General features: G+C 43.1%; 1 protein-coding gene across 4 annotated transcripts in view; it reads left to right on the forward strand.

Annotated features, from left to right (window-relative positions):
- ATP8B4 (ATPase phospholipid transporting 8B4 (putative)) overlaps positions 1-26,693 on the forward strand; it is a 327,013-nt gene that overhangs the window by 75,654 nt on the left and 224,666 nt on the right. For all 4 annotated transcript variants that reach the window (XM_077263705.1, XM_077263703.1, XM_077263704.1 and 1 more), the window contains 2 exons: positions 18,841-18,954; positions 20,169-20,267. In XM_077263705.1, coding sequence (XP_077119820.1) covers positions 18,841-18,954; positions 20,169-20,267 — 213 coding nt within the window. The remainder of the gene's footprint in view (positions 1-18,840; positions 18,955-20,168; positions 20,268-26,693) is intronic.

A 26,693-nucleotide genomic window follows, 5' to 3' on the forward strand; every position in this document is an offset into this window, starting at 1 on the left:
GAGTCGCTGGATCTCGCCAGGTCTGGGCTAGTAGTGGGGGTGTCTGATAGACACCTCTCCATTACTTACACCAGGGATTGATAGCAGCTGACATTACGCAGCTGACATCAACCGTAAAAATCATTACACATACCAGAATTAAATGCTTTGGCGGCTGGGAAAAGCAGTAGAGTTAGCGCTATGCCCAGGCGCTAACTACAACTGTCATCATCCTTGCCTGGTCTCCCTGCGAAGCATTTCTGTTGTATTTACATGCGCTGGTCTCAGGCCACTAAACGAGTGTGATCGACAATACTGAAGTCGTTCTCTTGTTTCCCGGCCTCTTTACACCAACTGAGAAAGAATGACGGGAACAGAACAATCACAATTAGATCAATCTGTCCCCATACAGTATCATTTTATCTGCAGCACATCTACATTTTACCCCGGCGATGTGCTGCTGAGAACAAGGATTTCTGTTCCCACATGAACAATCCAATCACTCGATGAATAGGCAGCATTTTGCTTGTTTAGTATAATACACCCCATAGTCCTCCATATATTATAATGTGCACCTCAGTCCTCCATATAGTATAATACACTCCTCAGTCCTCCATATAGTATAATACACTCCTCAGTCCTCCATATAGTATAATACACTCCTCAGTCCTCCATATAGTATAATACACTCCTGAATCCTCCATATAGTATAATACGCTCCTCAGTTTTCCATATAGTATAATACGCTCCTCAGTCCTCCATATAGTATAATACATTCCTCAGTCCTCCATATAGTATAATACACTCCTCATAGTCCTCCATATATTAAAATACACTGCTCAGTTCTCCATATAGTATAATACACTCCTCATAGTGCTCCATATAGTATAATTCCCCGCCATTGTCATCCATGCAGTACAATTCACTTCCCGTAGTATAATGCACCCCATGGTTCTTCATATAGTATAATGTATTCCCCATAGTCCTCGATACAGTATAATGCAGCCCACATATAGTATAATGATGCCACCCAGAGTATAATGCAGCCACCCCACAGAATATATTGTAGCCCCCTGTGTATAATGTAACCCCCAGAGAATACAATGCAGCCCCCTTATATATGCAGGGGCTGCATTATACTATAATATATGGTAGCCCCCTCATAGAGCATAATGCAGCCCCTCATAGAATATAATGTAGCCCCTCCATAGAATACAATGCAGCCCTCCTCATATAGTATAATGCAGCTCCCCATAGAATATAATGTAGCCCCCTCATAGAGGATGATGCAATCACCCCTCATAGAATATAATAAATGTAATACATAGAATACATTTAATATAGAATATAATACAGCCTACCTCCCCATAGAATATATTGTAGCCCCATAAGAGTATGATGTAATCCTCCCTCATAGAATGTAAATCAGCCCCCCATAGAATGTAATACAGCCCCCATAGAATGTAATACAGCCCCCCCATAGAATGTAATACAGCCCCCCCATAGAATGTAATACAGCCCCCCATAGAGTATAATACATCCCCCCATAGAATGTAATACAGCCCCCATGGAATATAATACAACCCCCATAGAATGTAATACAGCCCCCCATAGAATGTAATACAGCTCCCATAGAATGTAATACAGCCCCCATAGTATGCCAAAGACATACTGATAGGGAATTTAGATTGTGAGCCCCATCGGGGACAACGATGATAATGTGTGCAAAACTGTAAAGCGCTGCGGAGTATGTTAGCGCTATATAAAAATAAATATTATTATTATTATTAGAAGTGCCCGATGGCCAGTCCGGCCTGCATATTTCCCCTGAGGCCTCAATATTTGCCATGAAGGTTATGCAACCATTGTAACTTGTAATTTCAAAGTGTATGTAGATAGATAGATAGAAAAATTGGAGCAGCACCAGAGAATACCTTTAGGCTATGTGCACACTCTGCGGATTTTGCTGCGGAACCGCAGCGTTTCCGCAGCTGCGGGTCCGCAGCCGTTTCCCATGAGTTTACAGTACAATGTAAACCTATGGGAAACGAAATCCGCAGTGTACATGCTGCGGAAAAAAACGTGCGGAAACGCAGCAGTTTATATTCCACAGCATGTCAATTCTTTGTGCGGATTCCGCTGCGGGTTTACACCTGCTCCAATAGAAATCTGCAGGTGAAAACCCGCAGAGGAAACCGCATTAGAAACTACAATAAATCCGCAGTAAAAACCGCAGTGGTTTTGCACTGCGGATTTATCAAATCCGCTGCCGAAAATTCTGCAATGGATTCCGCAGCGTGTGCACAAGCCCTTATAGTGTGCACGCTTCCCCAACCAGCAATCAATTGGCAAAAAAAGGGGGAACCGCACAAAAATTAAAAAAAGGTGATCTTTAATGCCCAGTGGTGTGGCGAGGTTTTGGATATAAAATCCTTTCTCAAAATATATATATAAATATTTAGGCTTCTCATCAGGTCTGAGTGATTTAATGATGTCTGCATTTTATATGGGTATGTGCACACGCTGCAGAATGGTGAGCGGATTTTTTCCGCACTGATTTTGGTAAATCTGCAGGTAAACCGCACTGCGGATTTACAGTGGAATTACCGCGGATTTACCTAGGTTTTTGTGCGGATTCCACCTGCTGTTTTACACCTGTGGATTCCTATTATTGAGCAGGTGTAAACCTCTGCGGAATCCGCACAAAGAATTGACATGCTGCGGAATATAAACCTCTGCGTTTCTGCGCGTTTTTTTCCGCAGCATGTGGACTGCGGATTTTGTTTTCCATACGTTTTACATGGTACTGTAAACTCATGGAAAACAAATCCGCAACGTGTGCACATACCCTAATGAGAAATCTGGTGACTGATCCCCTTCAAATTGGATTGTTCCTTTTTTAGAACTAATGTTTTGAAACAAAGGCAAAGCTGCGTCTTACCACATGTGTTTGATGTTGCATATTTGGTTGAAGAACCTTTTCTGGGAACTGTTTTTATTTTTTTTGTTTTTTTTTTAGGTAAAAAAAATGTTGCTGACCTCATTAGCTGAAATCTAATGACAAAATGTAGCAACAGAGAAAAAACTGTTAAAATTGTGCAATGAAAATGCCACGTGTGTATGTTCAAACATATGTAGCGTTCGCGAAGCCTCTGCTGTTTCCAAAGTGCAAATATTGCAGCTAGAAATGTGAACTAAAATGCTTAAACTTATCAATTAGCTAAATTGACACATTGCAATATGCTTTGCTTTATAATAGAGTGTTGGATCCAATTTGATAAAATCAAAGTTCTTTCAGGACAGGTCCAGGGTTAATTTTCCTGTAGTCCATTAGTATTGTGCCCTGGTGTTGGTAAATGTCGCTGTCTTGTTTTAAAGGGATTCTGTCACCACTTTTGACCTATGGGCCCACTATCAGGATATAGCAGCATTTGGAAGCAGCATATTCTAATCACACAGGTAAATCCCTATGAGTTCATTGAACCATGCAGATTTACTGCATGTAATGAATGGCTATGGGAGAAACTACACAGCAGAGACTTGCATCTCCGCTGCAAATAATGGACATGTTGCGGCTCGTAAAACCAACACTGCGGGTGAGTTTACACAACGTTAAATAGAAACACAGTGAGCATGGGATTTATAGAAATACCCTAACCCCAACACAACACTAACCCTAACCCCAACAGAAAAACAACCCTAACCTCAACTCTAACCCTAACCTCAACCCCAGCCCTAACCCTAACTGCAAGACAACCCTAACCCCTGCGCAACCCTAACCCCAGCTCTAACCCTAACCAGAACCCCAGCCCTAACCCTAACTGCAAAGAATGAAAAAATAAAGTAATTTATTGTTTTTATTTAAAGGGGGGGACAAAGGGGGGTTTGATTTAGTATTTTTTTTATTTTGATCACTGTGATAGGATCTATCACAGTGATCACAGTGAACCAATAGGACAAATCTCCTATTGTTGCCGGGTATCGGCCGGCAGATCTCGGCGGACACACTGCGCATGTGCCCACCATTTTTCCTCCAGGAAGATGACATGGAGGATCCGGGGATGGTGGAGGTACTGGAGGGCTTGGGGGACCCATTTCTCTTTCCTCTGGTATGCCCGATCATATCAGAGGAGCGAGAAATTAATGGAAAACCTGACTTTATTTTGTCTGTAATCGCTGTTGTTCAGTGAATAACGACGGTAAAAACCGATACGAATCATGTTCTCCAGGGTCTCAGCTACCCGGTAGTGCAGACCTTGGAGATTTTCCAACATTGGGGGAGGCACTATACACTTATTTCTCAGCTCTGGTAAAAAGCTGCGCTGAGGAATAAGGACCCTTAATTGCCGCTGTTAAAAGGCGTATCTGCTCTCAGGTTAACGGGTTAAAAGATAATATTCTCTGGAACACCCCATTATAGGAAATCTGTCAGCAAGTGTTTGCCCCATAATCTGAAAGCGGCATGACTTGAGGACAGAGACCCTGATTCTAGCAATGTATTACATAGTTTACTGGGTGCAGCAGTTGTGACAGAATCAGTTTTCTCTGCTGCAGATTTAGCAGAGCTTAAAAACGGAGGCCTGTGTGATGCCACCCACACTACAGATTGTACACAGAAAGCTGCCAAGGTAAATTGCGGAACACTACTAATCAGTGCTATGGGTGTGGTTGGACTAGCAGGCATGAGGCAGCCTGTAGTGATCCTGTAGTGATAATCTTCTGCTGATAAAACACTGATTGTATTGAAACAGCAAAACACTACTTAGTAAGTGACACATAGCTGTAATCAGGGTCTCTGCGCCGTTACATCATGGTATTTTCAGATTGCAGAGCAAAAACTCATTTAGAGTGGTTGTCTGGCCTCCAAGCAAAATGTGCCAGCCACAGGAATGTCTACAAAGTAATAAAATCTGATATAATCTGACCTTGACGGATCCATCTCTCAGAGCTGAGATGACTTGTGCAGAAAGCCATTATGTTATTCTTCGGTGACCTGGCCGTTGAGGTCTGGGATTGGCTGCAGCATTCGGGTGACTGGGACTCCATAGAATTTCAAAATCTATCAAACTTCACAAAATCTATGACTCGGAGCTGCTAGTCCACCAAAGCTTTAAATCCACATATCCCCAAAAATGCAACATTTCTCTTTTACTTTCTCTTTTTGTAATCTAACCTAATTGTTCAGCTAATGGAACAAGTGAGTAACAGTATACAAAGTGCGCATCATTCTAGGTAAAAGGAGTAGTGTTTTTACTCGGCACGATACACAGATTGTGGTGCAGCTGCTGCATCCCTCTTGGGTTTACTGAGCGCACAGCGAGTCTTCTAAGGAGCGGCTAATTTTCCGTAGCCTTGTAGTGTGCCGTGACATGGGATTGGTCTCAGGGTAACCGCACGACTCTCCTAATTAGCCAGCTCTGTAATAAGACGGTACGGAGGTGTCTATCCGTAATTGCATTTGATCATATGAGTGCAGTGATTACTATATCTATGGGTGGATAATAGAGTACACCTGTCTCCCCCAGTACTTATGTGTCAGGGATGCTAACATTTGCAAAGAGTTGCAATGGCACATATTGGGTCTGGTGATATAGAGAAATCTGGGCAGACTATTTGGATACATAGGTGTACGGGATGAAATCATGCATTACTGCTGCATGGGACATCAGATGGCGAGGAGTGCAGGCCGTTCCTTGTATAAATGATATTAAAGTGCATGTTATTCTATAGATAGAAGAGACCCACCTAAATGTATAACAAACTGACAATTCTCAGTATAAAGTCTTATGTCCGGAAAGGCTGGAAATCTGCGCCAGGAATGATCCGGAGAGCAGCCGATAGCGCATAAAGCAGGCCTTAGACACGGATCACATGTAAAAATCACCTTTATTTGCCATTATTTTCCCACATTGAGCCAAAACTGCCACTTTTTTGCTGCAATTTTGGAAAATCCCAGCAGAAACCACTTCTATGGGTGCAAAGTTGTGTACAACCTGTGACCAAATCCAAGAAGTGTGACATGGATGACAACTGTCAGCAGAGGCGATGCAGAGCTTTTGTATTAGCTGGGTTCACACTATGCATTTTTAAATACAGGGAAAAAACAGCATCTGATCGCTTACCGGTTTAGTTTATTAATTTCTATACCAGGCGGTAATGCGATCTTTGTGGTTAAATAATTAGTATTACTTTCACTGTAATAAAAAATTGTTTAATTGTAATAATTTATTGTAATATTACTATGAATGTGAATTATAATGATGGTTCATTCACACATAAATTATAGAAAAAAAATGTAAGTATCTTTCTTCGTTCAGCTCATTGCCAGTTTTTTTTTATAAATTCCAGATTTCTATATTTAGGTTATATAATATTTTTAATAGACATCTCTGCATTGAATCATGATCACCGCATGCTCATGCTTCAGCCATTTCTGGGCACTTTCTGTGGTTCATGAGCGCCACCTACAGGATATTGAGTGGTTTAACATTTTCCAGCGGACTTGGCTTATATAAAATATTAATGTAATTTTTAAAGTCTATCTCTAGACATGTGAACGAAAACTGACTTAAGTCTGGTTCCGACTTTTGCATGGAAAAAAAAACAGTTGCCAATTTGACAGGTGAGACCATAAACATGATAAACCCACTCCCCTGATGGGTAAGAAGAAACATGTCGGGGGACTTCTTGAGCATGTTACTCCCCTAAGCAACCGGCCAACCTTTCATGGATATAGCAAGACTGGGTGAGATTGTTCCAATCTATTAACCTTCTGATTTCCGTAGTCGTCAAGTCTATGGTCTCTCTTTTGGTTTGAACATTACATTAGATGATGTGGTGAATAGTGATGAGCGAGTGTACTCGTTTGTCGGGTTTTCCTGTGCACGCTCGGGTGGTCTCCGAGTATTTGTAACTGCTCAGAGATTTAGTTTTTGTTGACGTAGCTGCATGATTTACAGCTGACAGACAGCCTGAGTACATGTGGGGGTTGCCTGGTTGCTAGGGAATCCCCACATGTATTCAAGCTGTCTATCAGCTGTAAATCATGCTGCTGAGGGGAGGAAAACTAAATCTCCGAGCACTGACAAATACTCTGAGACCACCCGAGCGTGATCGGGAAAACCTGAACAACTATTATATTCGCTCATCAGTAGTGGTGAACTTTACTTGTCTTCCACCATTTCACCTCTTGGCTTTGGAGATATCTTGATTACTTTATAATCATTTTTTGCTGCATTTCTTGGGGTTATCATCCCCATGTTATTTTAGTAGCTGGTTTATCATGTACTGTTAACCCCTTCACGCCGCGGCCCTTTTTCGTTTTTGCGTTTTCGTTTTCCGCTCCCATCCTTCCCAGAGCCATAACTTTTTTTTTATTTTTCCGTCAATATTGCCATGTGAGGGCTTATTTTTTGCAGGACTAGTTGTACTCTTGAACGACACCATTAGTTTTACCTTGTCTTGTACTAGAAAACGGGAACAAAATTCCAAGTGTGGTCAAATTGCAAAAAAAAGTGCAATCCCACACTTGTTTTTTGTTTGGCTTTTTTAATAAGTTCACTAAATGCTAAAACTGACCCGCCATTATGATTCTCCAGGTCATTACGAGTTCATAGACACCAAACATGTCTAGGTTATTTTTTATCAAAGTGGTGAAAAAAAATTCCAAACTTTGCTGGTTGGATGAGGGCTTATTTTTGGCGCCGAGCTGATATTTTTAGTGATACCATTTTGGTGCAGATACGTTCTTTTGATCGCCGGGTATTGCATTTTAATGTAATGTTGCGGCGACCAAAAAAACGTAATTTTGGCATTTCAATTTTTTTCTCGCTACGCCATTTAGCGATCAGGTTAATCCTTTTTTTTTTTTTTTTATTGATAGATCTGGCGATTCTGAACACGGCGATATATGTATATATTTATATATTTGATTTTATTTTTATTGTTATAATATTGTTATATTGTTTGTATGATTCTCCAGGTCATTACGAGTTCATAGGTCTACACCTAACATGTCTAGGTTGTTTTTAATCTAAGTGGTGAAAAAAAATTAAAAACTTTGCTTAAAAAAATAAATAAATAAAATAAAGCGCCATTTTCCGATACCCGTAGCGTCTCCATTTTTCATGATCTGGGGGTCGGTTGAGGACTTATTTTTTGCAAATACGTTCTTTTGATCGCCGGTTATTGCATTTTAATGCAATGTCGCGGCAACCAAAAAAATGTAATTCTGGCGTTTCTATTTTTTTTTCTCGCTACGCTGTTTAGCGATCAGGTTAATGCTTTTTTTATTGATAGATCGGGCGATTCTGAACGCTGCGATACCAAATATGTGTTTGATTTTTTCTTTATTTTATTTTGGACGGGGCGAAAGGGGGGTGATTTTAAACTTTTTTTTTTTTTTCATATTTTTAAAAACATTTGTTTTTTCTTTTGCCATGCTTCAATAGTCTCCATGGGAGGCTAGAAGCTGGCACTACTCGATCGGCTCTGCTACATAGCAGCGATCATCAGATCGCTGCTATGTAGCTGAATTGCAGGCTTGCTATGAGCGCCGACCATAGGGTGGCGCTCACAGCAGGCCGGTATCAGTAACCAGTAATCAGTCTCAAGGACCTCTATGGTTACCATCCTGACGCATCGTTGACCCCCGATCATGTGACGGGGGTCGGCGATGCGCTCATTTCCGGCCGCGCGGCCGGAAGCGGTAGTTAAATGCCGCTGTCAGCGTTTGACAGCAGCATTTAACAGGTTAATAGCGGTGGGTGAATCACGATTTCACCCACCGCTATTGCGCGCACATGTCAAAATAGTTGACATGTCGCGACTTTGATGTGGGCTCACCGCCGGAGCCCACATCAAAGGGGTAGACACGACATGCGCAATACTAGTACGGCGCCTGTCGTGAAGGGGTTAACCTTGTAATATATTATCCAGATGGTGTAGACTATTGAGGTACTGTGCACTGAGTGAGCCGTCCTTTTGTACTTTAAATGGTCACATATCAGGTCTGGACTATTGGTTAATTTAGATGAGTGATTGCGCGCCGTGATTACAAACCACGCAGCAGACTGACCTCACAATGGGGTGTACCCATGCACCAGACTGGCATATGTGCAGACTTATAGCAAACAAATATCTGGTGTACCTCTCTGGCCACTCCTACCTTGTGTATGAAAAAGCTCTGTAGTTATGATACTGTTCGGGTACAGCTATCCGATAGCGCTATCCATTAAGAAAGTGAACGGGTAGAGCTATCCCATAGCCCTATTCCTAAAGGAAATGAATGGGTAGAGCTATCCGATAGCGCTATTCCTCAGTGTTCCTGAGCGTAAGCTATTTCACATGGTTGAGCGCCCTTGGGATCTGCCCCCAAGGCCCTGCCCATGCCCAATGTTTGGTCCGTATACCGCGGCTAGGAGTTAGTCCCGCTTTTGTATACAAAAATTTTTGGGCTTTTACAATTGTTAAACAACTTAATAAAAGACTTCTTTGTACACACAGTTGACAGTAAACCATTTGTCAACGTTAGGAATAAGGTTACCTTGCTTCTGTGTCTCAAATATTTTGACCCTTATTTGTTGGCTTTTCCTTCCCCTGATGAAAGCCACATATAACTGCCCGTGTGAAAACACTGGGAGAGGCAAATAAATTCCTACGATATCCAAGGACTGTCCCTGAGATTTATTAATGGTCACTGTAAAAGCCAACATGACAGGAAACTGAGGCTGTCGCATCTGGATTGGCAAGTTTTTATCTTTGGAAATCGGGTCAATTCTTGGAATAAGAACTGTCTGACCATTTCCTTTTCCATTTAAAGCAACGGCATGAATAACGTTTGCTTTTAAGCTTTTCACATAAAGCCTTGTGCCATTACAAAGGCCACACTTTCTGTTAAGATTATGCAGGAGCATAATTACAGCTCCTGGTTTCAGCTCTAGTTCATGAGGAGGCATCCCAGTGGAATTCAAAGAGTTAAGAAACTCTACAGGGTAATCTGTGAGAATCACACCCTCCTCTTCCGCAATTGTGTCGACGGAGCGATATGTTGAGTGTTCACCTTGAACTTGACTAAGAACTTTGTCATTCAAGGCGTGAACGTCGTCATTCAATGGCGTAAGAATTGCTTTTTTACTCTTCGCCACGACAGCACCCCACTGGAGAGAGGGATCCGCCCCGCAGGAACAGGAAACCTACCGAGAAATAAAAGGGGGCGGTCCGCCTCTCCTCCTCAGTTTGGGTTTCCTGTTCCTGCGGGAATGTACAGGAACGACAGGACTACACGGCATACCTGGGCTAGCATGCCGCCTGCGCGGTATCCATGAGAACGGCAGGGGCTGCGGCTCAGAAGCAGTGTCGGGGGAGTTCCGTTAGACGGCTCCCTCCTCGTCTGAAGGAGCACGCAGACGGCCGGGTCCGGGGAAGGCCGCCTGGCATCATCTGCGGTGGCGGTACGGCTGTATGAGGAAGCCAGCTGGAGGTAAGAGAGCGGCTGCATTCCTATTGCGGTCCGATGTGGAAATCCCGGACCGCACATGCGCCGACCGCCGCAATACAGGCTACCCAGGAAATGGATGATGGACTTCCGGGGCGCCTAGGCCAGATCTAGGGCGGGGGAGCCAGCGCCAATCTGCGCATGCGCACTACAAAAAAAAAAAAAAAAAAAAATGGGCGCACTATTTAAACCGCACATGAACGGTAATACGGCGATGCAGAGATGTCATCCCCAGGTGCCATGGATCCCACAGCTGGAGATCCAGTACCCCCCGCCAAAGATCACGCCAGAGGATCCTCTGAGACCGCTCGTAAAAGCGACGGATCCAGAACAGGATCTCAGCCTTCTGATCCGGTATTATTTGCTTCACTGGGTGAGTTTGTGAACTCTGCCTATTAAGCTGACGTTGTCTCCCTACTTCTCTCTTTTCTCTTTCTCTCTCTACTTATTACGCTTAGTCCAAAAAGCGACAAAAAACGAAGCATAAGGAATGTGCCTTGTGTAGCCAGCCCCTTCCAGACTCATACCCCAAAAAACTTTGCAAGGACTGTTTTAAGGAAACAACACAGGGAGCAGCAGTGTCCATTACGGACTTACGGGCCATTATTAGGGAGGAACTAAAAAATATGGCCCAGGACAAACCACATAGTACTAAGTCCAAAACACCGACACCTGTGTCAGACTCCGATAGTGACCAACCTGTACTGTCAGACGCCTCCCTATCATCATGTTCATCATCATCATCCTCATCAGAGATCGAGGGACGCTCATGTTTTCTTTTAGACAGTGTGGACAACTTGGTAAAGTCAATTCGAAATACCATGGGGTGTGAGGAAACTAAGGGTGCTCAAACCACGCAGGACATAATGTTCGCAGGTTTGGCAGAGAGAAAGAGGAGATGTTTTCCAGTTAAGCCAGCAGTGAAAGCATTAATTAAAAGAGAGTGGGAGAAGCAGGATCAGAGAAGCTTTCTACCCTCAGCGTCAAAACGAAAATATCCGTTTAGTGACGAGGAGCTTCTTACATGGACCAAAGTCCCTAAGGTCGACGCAGCCGTAGCCTCTACCTCTAAGCAATCCACTCTACCTGTGGAGGATGCGGGACTACTGGTCGATCCTTTGGATCGTAAGGCTGAATCATCCCTTAAACGTTCTTGGGAAGCGGCTACAGGAATATTCAAGCCTGCAGTAGCCAGCACTTGCGCTGCCTGGTCAATGATCATCTGGATTGATCAGTTAGACCAGCAAATTGAAAATTAAGGTTCAAGAGAAAAACTACGTGCGGCCATCCCCTTAATACGAGGAGCAGCGGCCTTTATGGCAGACGCTTCGGCCGACTCACTCCGTTTGGCAGCAAGATCTGCAGGCCTCGTGGATAACGCAAGACGAGCGCTATGGATGAAAAGCTGGAAAGGGGACGCGCAATCTAAATCTAAAATATGCGCAATCCCATGTGAGGGTGAGTACCTCTTTGGTAAAACCTTAGACGAGATACTCAAAAATGCAAAGGACAGGAAGAAAGCCTTTCCTGATTCCTCTATTCCCTTTTACAGGAGAGCCTTTAAAAGGAGACCGTTTGGCAAAAGGAGGCAAACGGATAGGTCTACAACATGGACCGCTAAAGACGACAAGCAGAGAGGTACCATGTTTAGAAGACCCAACCCCCCAAAAGACAACAAATACTGAGGATATACCAGTGGGGGCAGACTGAAGTTTTTCACCACTCAATGGGAAAAAATAACATCTAGCTCGTGGGTTTTAAATATCATCCGAGATGGAATTAAACTAAAATTCTCTCGTGTTCCCCACGAGTCTTATATTATAACATCCCTCAGCTCGCCTATACAACAACAGGCTCTAGAGCTTGAAATTCAAACCCTATTATCAAAACGGGTCTTAGTCCAAGTTCCGGTGGGACAGGAAGGTAGGGGATTCTACTCTCCCTTATTCCTAATTTCCAAGCCCGACGGTTCTTTCAGGACAATCATAAACCTTAAAAAACTCAATTCATTTATTGAAAACTATACATTTAAGATGGAATCCATTAGGTCCACTATAAAACTCCTCTTTCCAAACTGTATGATGGGGGGCATTGATCTAAAAGATGCTTACTATCATCTCCCTATTCATGACAGATACCAAAAATTCCTCAGGGTGGCGGTAATAATCAACAACGAGATTCGTCATTTCCAGTATGCGGCCTTGCCCTTCGGCCTTTCAACAGCGCCGAGGATCTTCACCAAGATAATGCTAGAGGTGATGGCCTACCTTCGCCAGAAGGAAACTTTAATTGTGCCCTATCTGGATGACTTTTTGGTAATAGGAAATTCAGTTACTCAATGTACTGATCGTTTAGCTCACGCAATTTCCTCTCTACAGGACTTGGGCTGGATCATCAATACCAACAAATCCAGACTCACTCCGCTTTCCCGTCAGGCGTTCTTGGGGTTCCATCTAGATTCCATATCTCAAAAGTGTCTTCTGCCTCAGGTAAAGATACTACTGATCAGACACAAAGTCCTAGCCGCGATAAATAATCCACGTATATCCCTAAGACAAGCTATGTCGTTACTAGGGTCTCTTATCTCTTGTATACCTGCAGTAAGATTGGCTCAATACCATACTCGAACACTACAACATCAGATTTTACAAGAAGATAGACGGTTATTTGGTCACCTAAATGCAAAAATAACCTTATCTCAGGAGGTTTTATCTTCCTTAGCGTGGTGGCTAGACTCAAATCATTTGAGTGGTGTTCCATGGGTAATAACGCCATCTCATACCATAACCACTGACGCCAGTCCTCATGGATGGGGCGCTCATATGGGGAATGATTTTTGCCAAGGGTTATGGAACATGGAGGAAAGCTGCAGCTCCTCTAACGTTAAAGAACTAAATGCAGTAAAATACGCCTTATACCATTTCCTCCCACAGCTTCGGGGGAAAGACGTCAGAATCCTTTCCGACAACACCACCACAGTGGCGTATCTAAACAGGCAAGGAGGCACGCGATCAGAGACTCTGATGTCTTCTGCTACAGAAATCTTGAATCTAGCAGAAAGTCACCTAACATCCCTTACTGCGCTGCACATAAGAGGAGAAAACAATCAGCAGGCAGACTTCTTAAGTCGACACACCTTGAGACAAGGGGAGTGGTGCCTAAACCAGCAGATTTTTCTGGACATAATATCCCTATGGGGCAGTCCTCAAATAGATCTCTTCGCCACAAGAAGAAACAGAAAAGTCCGGAGGTTTGCCTCCTTATCTCCAGCGGATCATCCGGACATTCTGGACGCTCTCCAAGCCCCTTGGCAGTTCATTCTGGCGTACGCTTTTCCTCCGATCATATTACTACCCCAAGTCATACGCAAAATCAGAGAAGAAGGAGCAAAAGTGATACTGATAGCTCCATTCTGGCCCAAGAGACCATGGTTCTCGTGGCTACAAACCATGTCGGTCTCAGATCCTTGGGTCCTCCCCTCAACACCCAACCTTCTCTTCCAGGGTCTGTTTTTCCACCCTCAGGTGGACAATCTCCATCTGACGGCCTGGAATTTGAGAGGCAGATGCTAAAATCAAGGGGGTTCTCGGAGGGATTGATTGACACACTCCTCCAAAGTAGAAAACCTTCCACTACAAAAATCTATGCAAGAATATGGAAAAAATTCCTACAATTCCATACATCTTCAAACACGTCAGAAATTCCGATACAGTCTATCCTGGAATTTCTTCAAAAAGGGAGAGAACTAGGTTTATCTGTAAACACCTTAAAGGTTCATGTATCAGCACTAGGAGCCCTCTATGGCCATAATATTGCGGGAGATAGATGGGTATCCCGATTTATTACAGCCTGCGAACGGATAAATCCAGTTAATATACCTAGAATTCCTCCCTGGGATCTAAATTTAGTTTTACAAGCCCTAACAGACTCTCCATTTGAACCAATAGATTCAATACCAATCACTAAAAACGGCCCTATTGGTAGCACTGACTTCAGCTAGGAGAATCAGTGACATCCAAGCTCTCTCTGTAGATCCACCTTTCCTGTTAACCTTTCAGGATAAGTTGATCCTTAAACCAGACCCTTCCTACCTTCCCAAAGTAGCAAAGAAATTCCATAGGTCTCAGGAAATAATTTTGCCCACTTTCTTCAGTAATCCCTCCACTCCTGAAGAACCGAAGTACCACACTCTAGATGTTAAAAGAGTAGTGTTAAAATACATTGAAAGGACCAGTAGCTGGCAACAGTGTAGGGCTCTGTTTGTTTCCTTCCAGGGTCACAAGAAGGGTCAGGAGTAACAAAAAGCACCTTATCCCGGTGGATCAGAGAGTCTATCAGACTGGCTTATTCCGCGAGGAAAGAAAACCCTCCGGAAGGCATAACAGCGCACTCTACCAGAGCTATGGCATCCTCCTGGGCAGAAAGGGGAGAGGTCCCAATTGAGACTATATGTAAGGCCGCAACTTGGTCAAATCCCTCTACCTTCTATAATCACTATAGGCTTGACCTATCATCAACTTCTGACCTAGACTTTGGCAGGACTGTCCTCAGCACGGTGGTCCCCCCCTAGGTGATGGTCTCTGAAAGATCTCCAGTGGGGTGCTGTCGTGGCGAAGAGTAAAAAGCCGGATTACTCACCGGTAATGCTCTTTTAGTGAGTCCACGACAGCACCCTCTTACATCCCTCCCTAGATTAATATAGTACATACTATTGAGTAAAAATTATTTTAATCATAAGCAAATAAGTTTGAAAAATGAAATAAATGATATTTGCTTAATACTGGCAGTCCTCCGGGTACTCTGAAATCAAAACTGAGGAGGAGAGGCGGACCGCCCCCTTTTATTTCTCGGTAGGTTTCCTGTTCCTGCGGGGCGGATCCCTCTCTCCAGTGCGGTGCTGTCGTGGACTCACTAAAAGAGCATTACCGGTGAGTAATCCGGCTTATTGGCAATTGCTTCTACCGTTGCATCGGTAATCTCAATTGAGTCGCCAAAAATAGCTGTAATTAAATCACCCTCTTCAATAAAAGAATTCGGGATTTCAATTGTGTCTTCTGGTAGACCATATACATTTGACAACTCTCCATTGCCAAGTTTCAGTAACCATGAGTTGTACTCAACTTCTTCCTGAGACGTTCTCATATTGGCAATTGTACTTGAGTAATAAATAGGGGTTGTATGGAACTACCCATCTATTGTCGATTTCTCGCGTTCCTCGTCTGGTTTTCCCAGTATTGCGTCGACGGTACTGTGGGTAACCTTCAACATTGGGGTTTGTCTCTGTATTAAATTCCTTTGGGAATTTTTTTGCGCATTGACCATCTGTCATGCATATAGCACCAGATTGATCTTCGCCACATGGGCCATGAATCATGTGCTTCATCACTGCCCCATGCAGTTTTTGATTTGCTGTCTCATTTGGGATTTCAGCAGAGACCAATTCATCAATTATTTCTTTGTCCCTCGGTTTATCTTCCTCTCTGAGGATTAAGAGCATGTGAACGTGTGGTAGTCCACGGTTTTGAAATTCTATTACATGCACATAGGCAACTACACGGCCAAAAATGTGTTTTTTCAAAATCTCGTTAAGCACGGCTTGGAGTTTGATTTTAAATACTCGTGCAACCAAATCTGGTCTGAACTCTGGCATTTGCCATGGTTCTAAGTTTTCTGTAATTTCTTTCCACTTTGGGTTACAGGTCATCGTAACAAAAACATCTGGCTTTCCGAATTTTCGGACAATTGTCATGGCGTCTTGATAATTTTGCTGCATAGCTCTTGGGCTTCCAGTGAAAGTGGACGGTAAAATTACTGGTGTCCCAGCTTTTAGCCCTTGGTGTAATGCAGCATTATGGATATGACCCATAACGCCGGCATAACTGTCAACTCGCAATCTATTTTGATTTTGTTTTATATATTCGATCCTGTCGGATTCAATTTTGATGTAACTGTCAACGATAAATGGTTGCGTCAACTTCCCAGCATTTATAAGGGGATTGAACTTGTAACGAATGGCAAGCCTGTATGCATAGTACTGCAACAGGGTAATTTTTGTCTTGTCGATCTTGATCCACTGGTATGGATGGTAGATGAATGTCACCAATTCCTTGATGTTGCACACTGAGGGCAATTGGAGTTGTCAAATTTATTGTCCATCCACTGTCCCCATATGTGAATAGAAGTGGATATGTCATTGCATCACACTTTCTGTGAAGAAAGCTGATTTGAACAGTTTGGTTTCACTTTTGAGGTGAACTCAGATGTCCCTATTAAATGGGGGTTCACCTATTGCATTTTGATAAATTATAGCTACTTCATTGCACCTTGGTGCATTGTAGCTCCTCTGGTCATCATTGTCGTCATTTATAATTGGCATTGTTATTTCGAGTGGATCGTGATTTTCTAATTCAGCAATCCTCTCTTCCTCTATTCCTCATCATTGTGAAGGCGTTTGCGAGTGGGTTAATTGCTTTCTTTTTCTCTCCAAGAGATGATAGTAGTGCTGGGAGGCACTTTTTTATTTGCTTGACTTCTTATACTTAATGCTTCTTCACTGTCCAAGATATAAATCTGGGCAAATTTGGGAGTACTACCCACAGCGGGATACAATGGGGCAGTTCTGTGGTTAATTTGTCCATGAATTCGAAAACAGTATAGACCATGCCCAGGAGATGGCGCTACTTGTGCTCCCATTGATGCCAAAGCAAGCGAGCTATTGTATTGCCTTATATTAGCCATAAAGTTATCGAAGTGCTGATGTTCTCCTTTCATCAACTTGACCAATTCATCATCCATACGAATGGGATGTAATTGGATGCGCCCTCTCTTGCAGCAGGAAGGGAATGTTTTGTCCTGCGCCATTTCGTCTTTGAAATTTTTAGATTGGCAGAACTGACATCAAAATGTTAGTTCACCAGCACAGTGCTCTTCAATACGTGTCTCATCAATTTGATTGAGAAGTCCTCTAGCAGCAAATGTAACTTGCCGTTGTCTAGTTGCTCTTGCATTTTGGACATGTATTCTATCTTGTTCTCTTTTTTGTGAAATATGTGTATCACTTTGTGCATTGCATGTTGCTCGATGTCGTGCAGCATCAGATGCTCTATGTGATTCAGTTACTTAAAGGGAACCTGTCACCTGAATTTGGCGGGACCAGTTTTGGGTCATATGGGCGGGGTTTTCGGGTGTTTGATTCACCCTTTCCTTACCCGCTGGCTGCATGCTGGCCGCAATATTGGATTGAAGTTCATTCTCTGTCCTCCGGAGTACACGCCAGCGCAAGGCAATATTGCCTTGCGCAGGTGTGTTCTCCGGGAATATGGGTAACCTGGTACATCATCTTTTAAGGGTGAAATATTAGTGATGGTCAACATATCAATGCTTTATTGACCATTCGCATTACGTTTCCCTCCACTCCTGACTCATGTACCACACCCCATCTCTGCTTGCTTGTGTAACTGGAAAGGTTTTTGTTGCTCTTTTATCATTAAATGAGCTATTAAGTTACATTTTATTAACCCGATTTTTTGCTACACCTGATATTCTGTGCAGCAGTAGACGCAGTACTTGACAGGACAACCTGACATCTTGGTTATGGGTTTTGCTGCACAAATAGAACAGAAATCATCGGAACACATCATGGGGTTCGGGCAATCACCGGCACATTAGATCGGTAACGGTCCGGCTTAAGATAACAGCTCTGGTGACATCAATCACATTTTTATCGTCTGCTTGATAAATGATTGCGCCCACAGCCTTTTGAGACTATCTATGATGCAGTCATCTATTGATTCCTACTAGTCATTCATGTTCCATTAACTTGCATCTTGTACAGTTACATTTTTCATGGAGCAGACTTTTAAAAGGGCTTTCCATATCATCATATTGATAATAGATCGGATATTTATAGCTATATCAATATCAGAGTAGTTGGACCTGATGAGGTAGGAGTTCTATCACTCGGATTGCTATTTAGGTGACTAAGACGGGCTTGCAATGTCAGCATAATTGCTGCTGTATAGACAGCGTGCAGATAAAGCGCTGCTGCGTCATCAGATATCTTATTGATGATGGTCTTGAGAATCAGACCCCTACCGGTTAGGAATGAGTGGCTTATCCTAAGTATCGGTTCTGATATTCAGAACATGGAAAACCCCTTTAATAGTATCTGATGCATCTATTGTATCCCTGTGTTGTTGAAGAAGTGTGGTTAATACGGTTGTCTTTATAATATTACATTTTGTGCAGATGAATTATTAAGAAAATCCTAAATTGGAGATGAAAGCTGTTATATAAGAGGGACAAATGTGTAAAAGCAAGAAACCAGATTTTCTCCTGATCTAACCTGCTTGTTCATGTGTTTCCAGAACAATGGCATCAAGACGTCCAAGTACAATATCATCTCATTCTTGCCGATCAATTTATTTGAGCAGTTCCAGCGGGTTGCCAATGCATATTTTCTTTTCCTCCTCATCTTACAGGTACGTGAAGCCAATCTCCTATTTAGAGTGATTTTTAGAGTGTTGCTCCCCCTATTGTCCGCAGTTTAGGTTTAGCAGATCCTTAAGCTTGAGCTGCACTGCACAATTATCACTGGAGAGTGTTCCCAGGAACGCTTGCTTTCCGGTAACCTAACACTGCAAACAGGCTGTGCAATCGGAAAAAATCTTCGTTAGTCTGGTGAAATGAACTTTAAGCTGGTAATAGATTGTGCACGCAGCACAATCTGTTACCAATCATACTGTGCCCATAGGAAAAGGTTTCTCCCTGTATAAACAACCGCTGATCAGCAAATAAGTAGTTGATCGGTGGACATTTAACGTCCCAAGTCTATGGTGTAAACCCACCAATTTCCATAGTTTTACTGTTTTCTATAATCTTGTTTTTGGCTACCTCAATGTAATGATCAAAGGAAATGGAATAAAAACAGAAGCAGGCATCCTGCAAGGTGAGGCTGTCACAACTTTTTTGACCCTGACTGATAGCATAATAATAAAAAAAAATAGTTAGCACCGCCAACCACAAAATTTGATTTATAAAGTTTTGAAGTGCTACAGATGTGTAGACCATACGACAAATGAAAAAGAATACGCATCACGAGAGCTCATGCACACCCATGCATAAACCAAACATTTTTATCAACACAGAATATGCGAATGCATTAAAAAAACAATGTAAAAACCCTAAAAAACATACACAATCTATAAGCAGTGGACCCTAAAGAGAATAACTTGTGTCCCTGCTACAGTACACAACCCGCAAAGTCTACCATACCATTACCACACCATACCGCTGTCCAAGTGCAAAGATAAAGTATCACAATGGTGGAGACCAAAAGATGTGTTCATGTAAGCACCTGTAGGCCCTCATTGTAAGAAACCGAAGTAGGTCAAGGTCCAAGTAGGAGGATGAGAGTATGAAAGTAGGTGAGGTGATGAGTAGGAGCACGTCAAGAGGTCAGTACTGTAGACAGAATGTTCCTATTCCTGTTCACAGACCTGACAGCCCCCATATGAGTCAATGCGGACCGTCCGCCTACAGCATTAATTCCATAGTTCCATTCCCAAAACAGGATTCTCACCAGCGTTATGAATTCAGTCGTTCTAAGTGGTTGATCTGATATTGATAATATATGTTTATGCTGTACAAAGATAATATTGGTATGTCTACTAGTATGATGTGTTTCTTCTTGCAGCTGATCCCTGAAATCTCTTCCTTGTCGTGGTTTACCACCATCGTGCCTTTAGTTCTTGTATTGACCATCACTGCCGTGAAAGATGCCACTGATGACTTTGTAAGTGTATTTTGTGAACTGTCAATTTGGACATGAATTATAGATCTTCTTTTCTGTGTTTTTCTATTATTGATATAATTCACATCAGGTTTTTAAAAATGTTGGCTTCTTTTTTTTTATGTTTCCAAGAAAGTACCTTGCGCACAGTTAGAGATCCTAACATCTAAAGGGAACCTGTCATGTCCTCAAATGCTATTGACCTACAGGTATAGGATTAATATGCAGAATAATAGCAATCTATAGGCTGCCCGGCCACCATACTGAAAGCCTAGCTACTGGGTGGAAGTTATCTTTATTGCAGCCCCCAGCTTTCAGTCATCATGGCGTGCTCAGTCACACACCGCTCAGTATACAGTGAGCAGCAGCTGTTGGCGCACCCTGGCACATTGACTGACAGCCAAATCTGCCACGTATCAGTGTAGAGACGGATGTCAGTCACAGTGCCAAGGCGTACATTCAGCCACCCCTCACTATGTACTTATCGGTGACGTGACTGAAGCCATGGTGGCACTATGTCTGAGGTGTAGTGTACAAAGGAAAATAGAAAAATGAGGTTTGCTCATCAGGGTAGTAAACGTAAAGAAAAATCAAGCATGGACCATTCCACCCTCCTCATTGTGGCTTAGATGATTCTGCAGATGACCCTGACCTAATGCTGCAGCCACTACCCCACTTCTTGGTATGATTCAGCACTGATGTTCTCATTTCATGGTTACACTTCTGGTTCGTTGCTTTTCTTGTGATAAGTCACAATAGCGATGAGTGAAGAAAGCTGTCTGCTCCTTTCAGTAGCCAAGTCAGCCCCTTCTGAGGCACTTTTGATGCAGAGCTGGGCTTACTGGGCCAGACTCAATGGAGCTTTGCACCTAGAAGTGCATTATTACCGGGGCTTTCTGGTAAAAACAAGTTGTCACCTATCCATAGCATAGGTAACGTTGATTTGGTGGGCGTACAACTGCTGGAGCCATCACCATAAGCAGAACAAGGAACTTTTATCCCCATTACGATGGAGCAATGGTCAGGCATACATTCTCTATGGGACTGCAGGAAAAAGCTGAGTGCAGCGCTCACCAGCCCCATAGGGAATTAATGGAGCACAGGTCAAGCCGCTTCATTCTAGCGGGAATAGTCTCGTTCTACCTATTGTGTCCCAGTGGCTGTACCCCAGCGATCAACAAGTTATAACCTGTGGATTGGAGACAACTGGTTTTCTACAGAGGACCCCTTAAAAGGGAACCTGTCAGCAGACTCCCCCCAACTATTTACATGTGCATCTAGCGCTTTCAAAGACTAGTCCATTCTTCCATTACTCAAAAATAAGATTTCAATTATTGTGCAAATGAGGCTGAAGATCTATTTGTAGATCTGAAGCCTCTGTCACTCCAGCTCTATTCCCACCCAGTTCCGCCTCTTCCTGCTTGACTGACAGCCTCTATGCCGTGGGACTTAAAGCAATTTAGTAGTCACAAGCAGGAAGACGGCAAGGAATGGAACGGGAGTGACAGTCGTCGTATCTAGAGCCTGATTTGCATTTCAATTCAAACACTGATTTCTCCGTAATGGAGGAGCTTACTGGCCATGTACACGTATTGCTTTACTTTCTTTGGAAGAGCTACATGCAAATAGTTTTGGGGGGTGAAATCCTGCTGACAGTTTCCCTTTAAAGGCTCACTATTCCTATACTACACTATACTATACCTAAAGCTAGTTTCACGTTTGTGTAATATTGAAGCATAAGTTATAATTATGTAATCTAGCAAAGGTTTTGCCTTTTTTTTAATTATTAGTCATGCTCTTAGTCATCCTGTAGGTTGTCCAGTTCTTTAGAACAGATAATCGTAAAAAGGGTCTTCAGATTCCTGTAATGCCCTTTATAAATGTATATTTTTAAGCCCTAACCCCCTTTTTTAATTTGCTTTATTGAAAAATTACCTACTGTTCTTTCTATACAGCTAATCACGTTACAAATATTTCTTCTTAATTTTGCTTCCTGTGACATTTCATTTGAGGGGAGTCTCAAATGGGATATCATAGTAGGATGACCTTGTACTCACTACCCAGAAGCTTTTATCACACCGCCTACCCCTCTTAAACAGGTCATCAAGGGTCAGAGCTGTGGTCATTTACGTACTATAGCTACTTTCACCATGGCCCTCTGACGTCCCGAATCAATCACGGTGAAGGTAGTGGAGTTAGAGAGAAGTGACCATAGTGTCTTTCAATGCTGTCCCGAATTGTCATTCCCCACATCCACATAGCCTCTGTTACCGCCGCTTTGTTCACGGAAACAAGACGTCTTCAGGGGATGGTGATAGAAGCAGGGTGAGTGACAGCATCACCAAACTCTTTTTTTTAATCATTCGTTTCATGGCAGGGACAGAAACTGTAATGCTGCAGTGCTGTTATTCACACTGCTTTTATCATCCCCAGTTGATGATTTATTGTTTCAGTGAACGAGGCAGTGGATACAGAAGCTATGTGGCAGTCGGACTTGAAGATATGGGGTGGCAGGATCAGAAGAAGTGATGAAAGAAGCAGCTGTCACTTCTCCTTGGCTTCATCACCACTAGTGATGTAGGATGTCATCAGGGGACGGTAGTGAAAGTAACTCTGGTATATGCCGCCTCCTGTTGACCTCCTGTTTTGGGGAAGGAGTGGGTGATAGAAGTTGTGGGAGAGTGATTGCAGGGTCATCTTGCTGTGACGTACCATTTGAGACTCTGTTCTAATAAAACATCACACTAAGTAAAGGAAAACAAAGAAAAACAGTTATAGGGATTAGCTGTATAGGGAGAATAGTATGGCATTTAACATAAAGGAAGTCACAAAAGTGGTTAGGTCCTAAAAATAGAACTAAATGGTAATGTATTGGACAACACTTTTAAAGGGAACCTGTCACTCCCAAAATCGATGGTGAGGTAAGCTCACCGGCATCAGTGGTTTATCTACAGGATTCTGTAATGCTGTAGATAAGCCCCCGATGTTACCTGAGTGAGGAGAAAAAGAGGTTAGAATATACTCACCCAGGGGCGGTCCCACTGCGGTCCAGTCAAATGGGCGTCTCAGGTCCGCTCCGGCGCCTCCTATCTTCATTCCATGACGTCCTCTTCTTGTCTTCATGCTCCGGCGCAGGCGTACTTTGTCTGTCCTGTTGAGGGCAGAGCAAAGTACTGCGGGCACTGTACTGTGCGCAGGCGCCGGGCCTCTCTGACCTTTCCGGCGTCTGCGCACTGCAGTACTTTGCTCTGTCCTCAACAGGGCAGACAAAGTACGCCTGCGCCAGAGCGTGAAGAGCAGAAGAGGACGTCATGGAATGAAGATGGGAGGCGCCGGAGCGGACCTGAGACGCCCATCAGAGCGGGACCGCCCCTGGGTGAGTATAATCTAACGTCTTTTTCACCTCTTTCAGGTATGATCGGTGGCTTATCTACAGCATTACAGAATGCTGTAGATAAGCCCCTGATGCCGGAGAGCTTACCTCACCATTGATTTTGGGGGTGACAGATTCCCTTTAAAGTGTTGATTCTCTGTATAAAATTGTTTACACAGAATGGAATGAATGATAAAAACAAACATATAAAGATTCACTTTTTCTGTGTATGGTAAAATTCCTCCAACCTTCCACTGGATGGCACTGTATACTTAATTTAGAGCGCATGGACGGGGAACATATGAAATATTGACTCGTAACAAGTTTTTCTGGCCACATTTGTGTGTCACGACATCAGGTTGGATGTCTCACAAGAATGTCTGAGTAAGAGGAAAACTCTTAAATTAGTTATGCAATGGGGATTATAAGTAAACTATATTTCAACTCTTAAATATAGCAAGATCTAGATCACTTTACTCTTCAGATAGAAGCTTATTTCAACATTTATGTGTTAACTTCAACATAAATTCTGTGGTAGAAATCTATTCTTATTTCAGAGCTAAACATTTAATCAGGGACTATACTATGACTCTTGAATAGAAACTGTCGTTTAATTCCACCTGAGGTATAATCTCTTGTTGCTTTTCTCATCTTCCTTTCGCTTTTCATTGCTGGAAATGAAATAAAATAATTGACATACAAACTGCAGTCACTCCGGCCTATTCACTCTGTCCAGAATGGGGCTACACAAAGGCTGCTATCATGTGATACCTTACACAAGGGGGTTGTCCACGTTAAAAAACAAACAAACAAACCATAAATAAATAAATAGTGTGTGTGAGTGTATGTGTGTGTGTGTATGTATGTATATATATGTATATATATATATATATATATATATATATATATATATATATATATATATATATACATACACACACACACACACACACACACACACACACACACACACACACACACACACACACACACACACACACACACACAGTGCCTTGCGAAAGTATTTGGTTCCTTGGAACTTTTAAACCTTTTCCCACACATATATATATATATATATATATATATATATATATCTCTTTTAATTTGTTCATGTTATAATTGTATATTTATATCTGAATGTAGTTTACTTTACATGTCCAGTCTTTTCCTCATTTATAGAAATCGTTTGAATTGATATGTAAATGAGACTGAGGGACTATTGTATATCTGAAGTTTGTCACTCCAACTCTAATCCCTGCCCTTCTTCTGCTTGACTGACCACTCCTTTGCTTGAAGTCACGCAGCATATAGGTTGTCAGTCAAGCAGGAGGAGGTAGCGCTGGGCAGGGAATAGAACTGGAATGACAGAGGCTTCAGAACTACAAATATTTGTTTAACTTTATTTGCTTATCAATTCAAATGTATCTGTGGTGAAACATGTTGGGGAGACAGTTTTTACTGGAGCACATTTCTTATGCCCCCCAACATGTTTCACCACAGATGCTGTGTCATCAGGGGATGGGACTATAGCTAGAGATTGTCTTTCTAGCTATAGTCCCATCCCCTGAGGACGACGCATCTGCAGTGAAACATGTTGGGGGGACATGTGCTCCAGTAAAAACTGTCCTATCTGCCTTATAGTGTTGACACCCAGCATGTTACTAAGTGATATTTTGGCAATTGCCTTTGCATTATATTAGAATCATTTAAGCAATATAGGGACAGAATGTTTCATGTTTATATTACCCCAGTATTTTAATTCATAATAAAAGGTAAGTTTTAGGATTTGTTAGGGAGGGTTCTTTTTGAGTTATCCCATATTGTAAATACTTCTTTATAAGCTAAGCTAGTTGACCAGTCTATGATCCCAAAGCACTGCTCCAGCAGTGAAAAATCACATTTTGGAAGTGCATTGGGGCATGTTGATGCACTTATAGCTACTCATACTCGCTCTGTATTTCTTATGTGACTCCCCAGGGTCCTGGTTGTCACAGTGGCATTGCTTTCCTCACGGGGAGAGTGATGTCACGCTTGGAAGCGATGGAAGATTCTTTTTAACAGGTAATTAGCACACACAACACCATTCTGACTTCAGGCCAGAAGGGGGAGCTCTACACCCAAAATCAGAGGAGCTGCTCTCTCTGGTCGGGAGGAGGAGTAAGGCTAGGTTCACACTGCGTTAATGTGTGCACGCTAACGGACAGCGTTGCACGGCAAAAATGTCGCAATTAACGCCGTGCAATGGGTCCGTTAGCGCACCCATTGACAGCAATGTGAAGTTTCCCTGTAGCGCATCACTAGCGTGTGCCTTTTTCGGCTCGCGCTAGCGATGTGCCGTTCTTTTGTGGCGCGCCTCGGACGCTGCTTGCAGCGTCCACGGCGCGCCCGAGGTCTGTTCCCCGCTCTCGCAGATCGGGGATCTGCGAGAGCGGGGACGTTAACGCGACCCCTAACGCGGCCCCTAAATAAACATTGCGTTAGCGCAATCCGCTAGCGATAGCGCTAAACGGATTGCCCTAACGCAATGTGAACCTAGCCTTAGTTGCTAGGCAGTTGGGAAGAATTTGTCAGTTGGTGCCAGACAGCAGACTAGAAGAGTCTGAGGCAGAAGGACGAGTGAGGGGCCGTACAGCCTGAAGTGCTGTAGCTCCTGGATAGCGATATACAGAAGGAAGAACAGCTTTTAGCAAATGTGCCGGAGAGTGAAGCACAGGAGAGTGACAACAAGGGGGAATAGCTGCGACCAGGCTACCTCCCTGACAGAGCGCAGATACCGGTAAGGCCTCTTTCACACTTCAATCGTTTAGGGGCCGTCGCAATACGTCGTTCTGTGGAAAAAACGCATCCCGCAAAGTTGCCCGCAGGATGCGTTTTTTGCACATAGACTTGTATTACTGACGCATCGCGACGTATGGACACACGTTCCATACATCGTGCACTGGATGCGTCGGTATTTGGCAGGCCGTCGTATCGAAAAAACGTTCAAGGGAACGTTTTTTCATACATCGGGTCCTGCATTTTAAACTGCGCAGGCGCGGCCGGAACTCCACCCCCTC

This window comes from Ranitomeya variabilis, chromosome 5 (genome assembly GCF_051348905.1).
Source record: "Ranitomeya variabilis isolate aRanVar5 chromosome 5, aRanVar5.hap1, whole genome shotgun sequence".
Lineage (NCBI taxonomy): Eukaryota > Metazoa > Chordata > Amphibia > Anura > Dendrobatidae > Ranitomeya > Ranitomeya variabilis.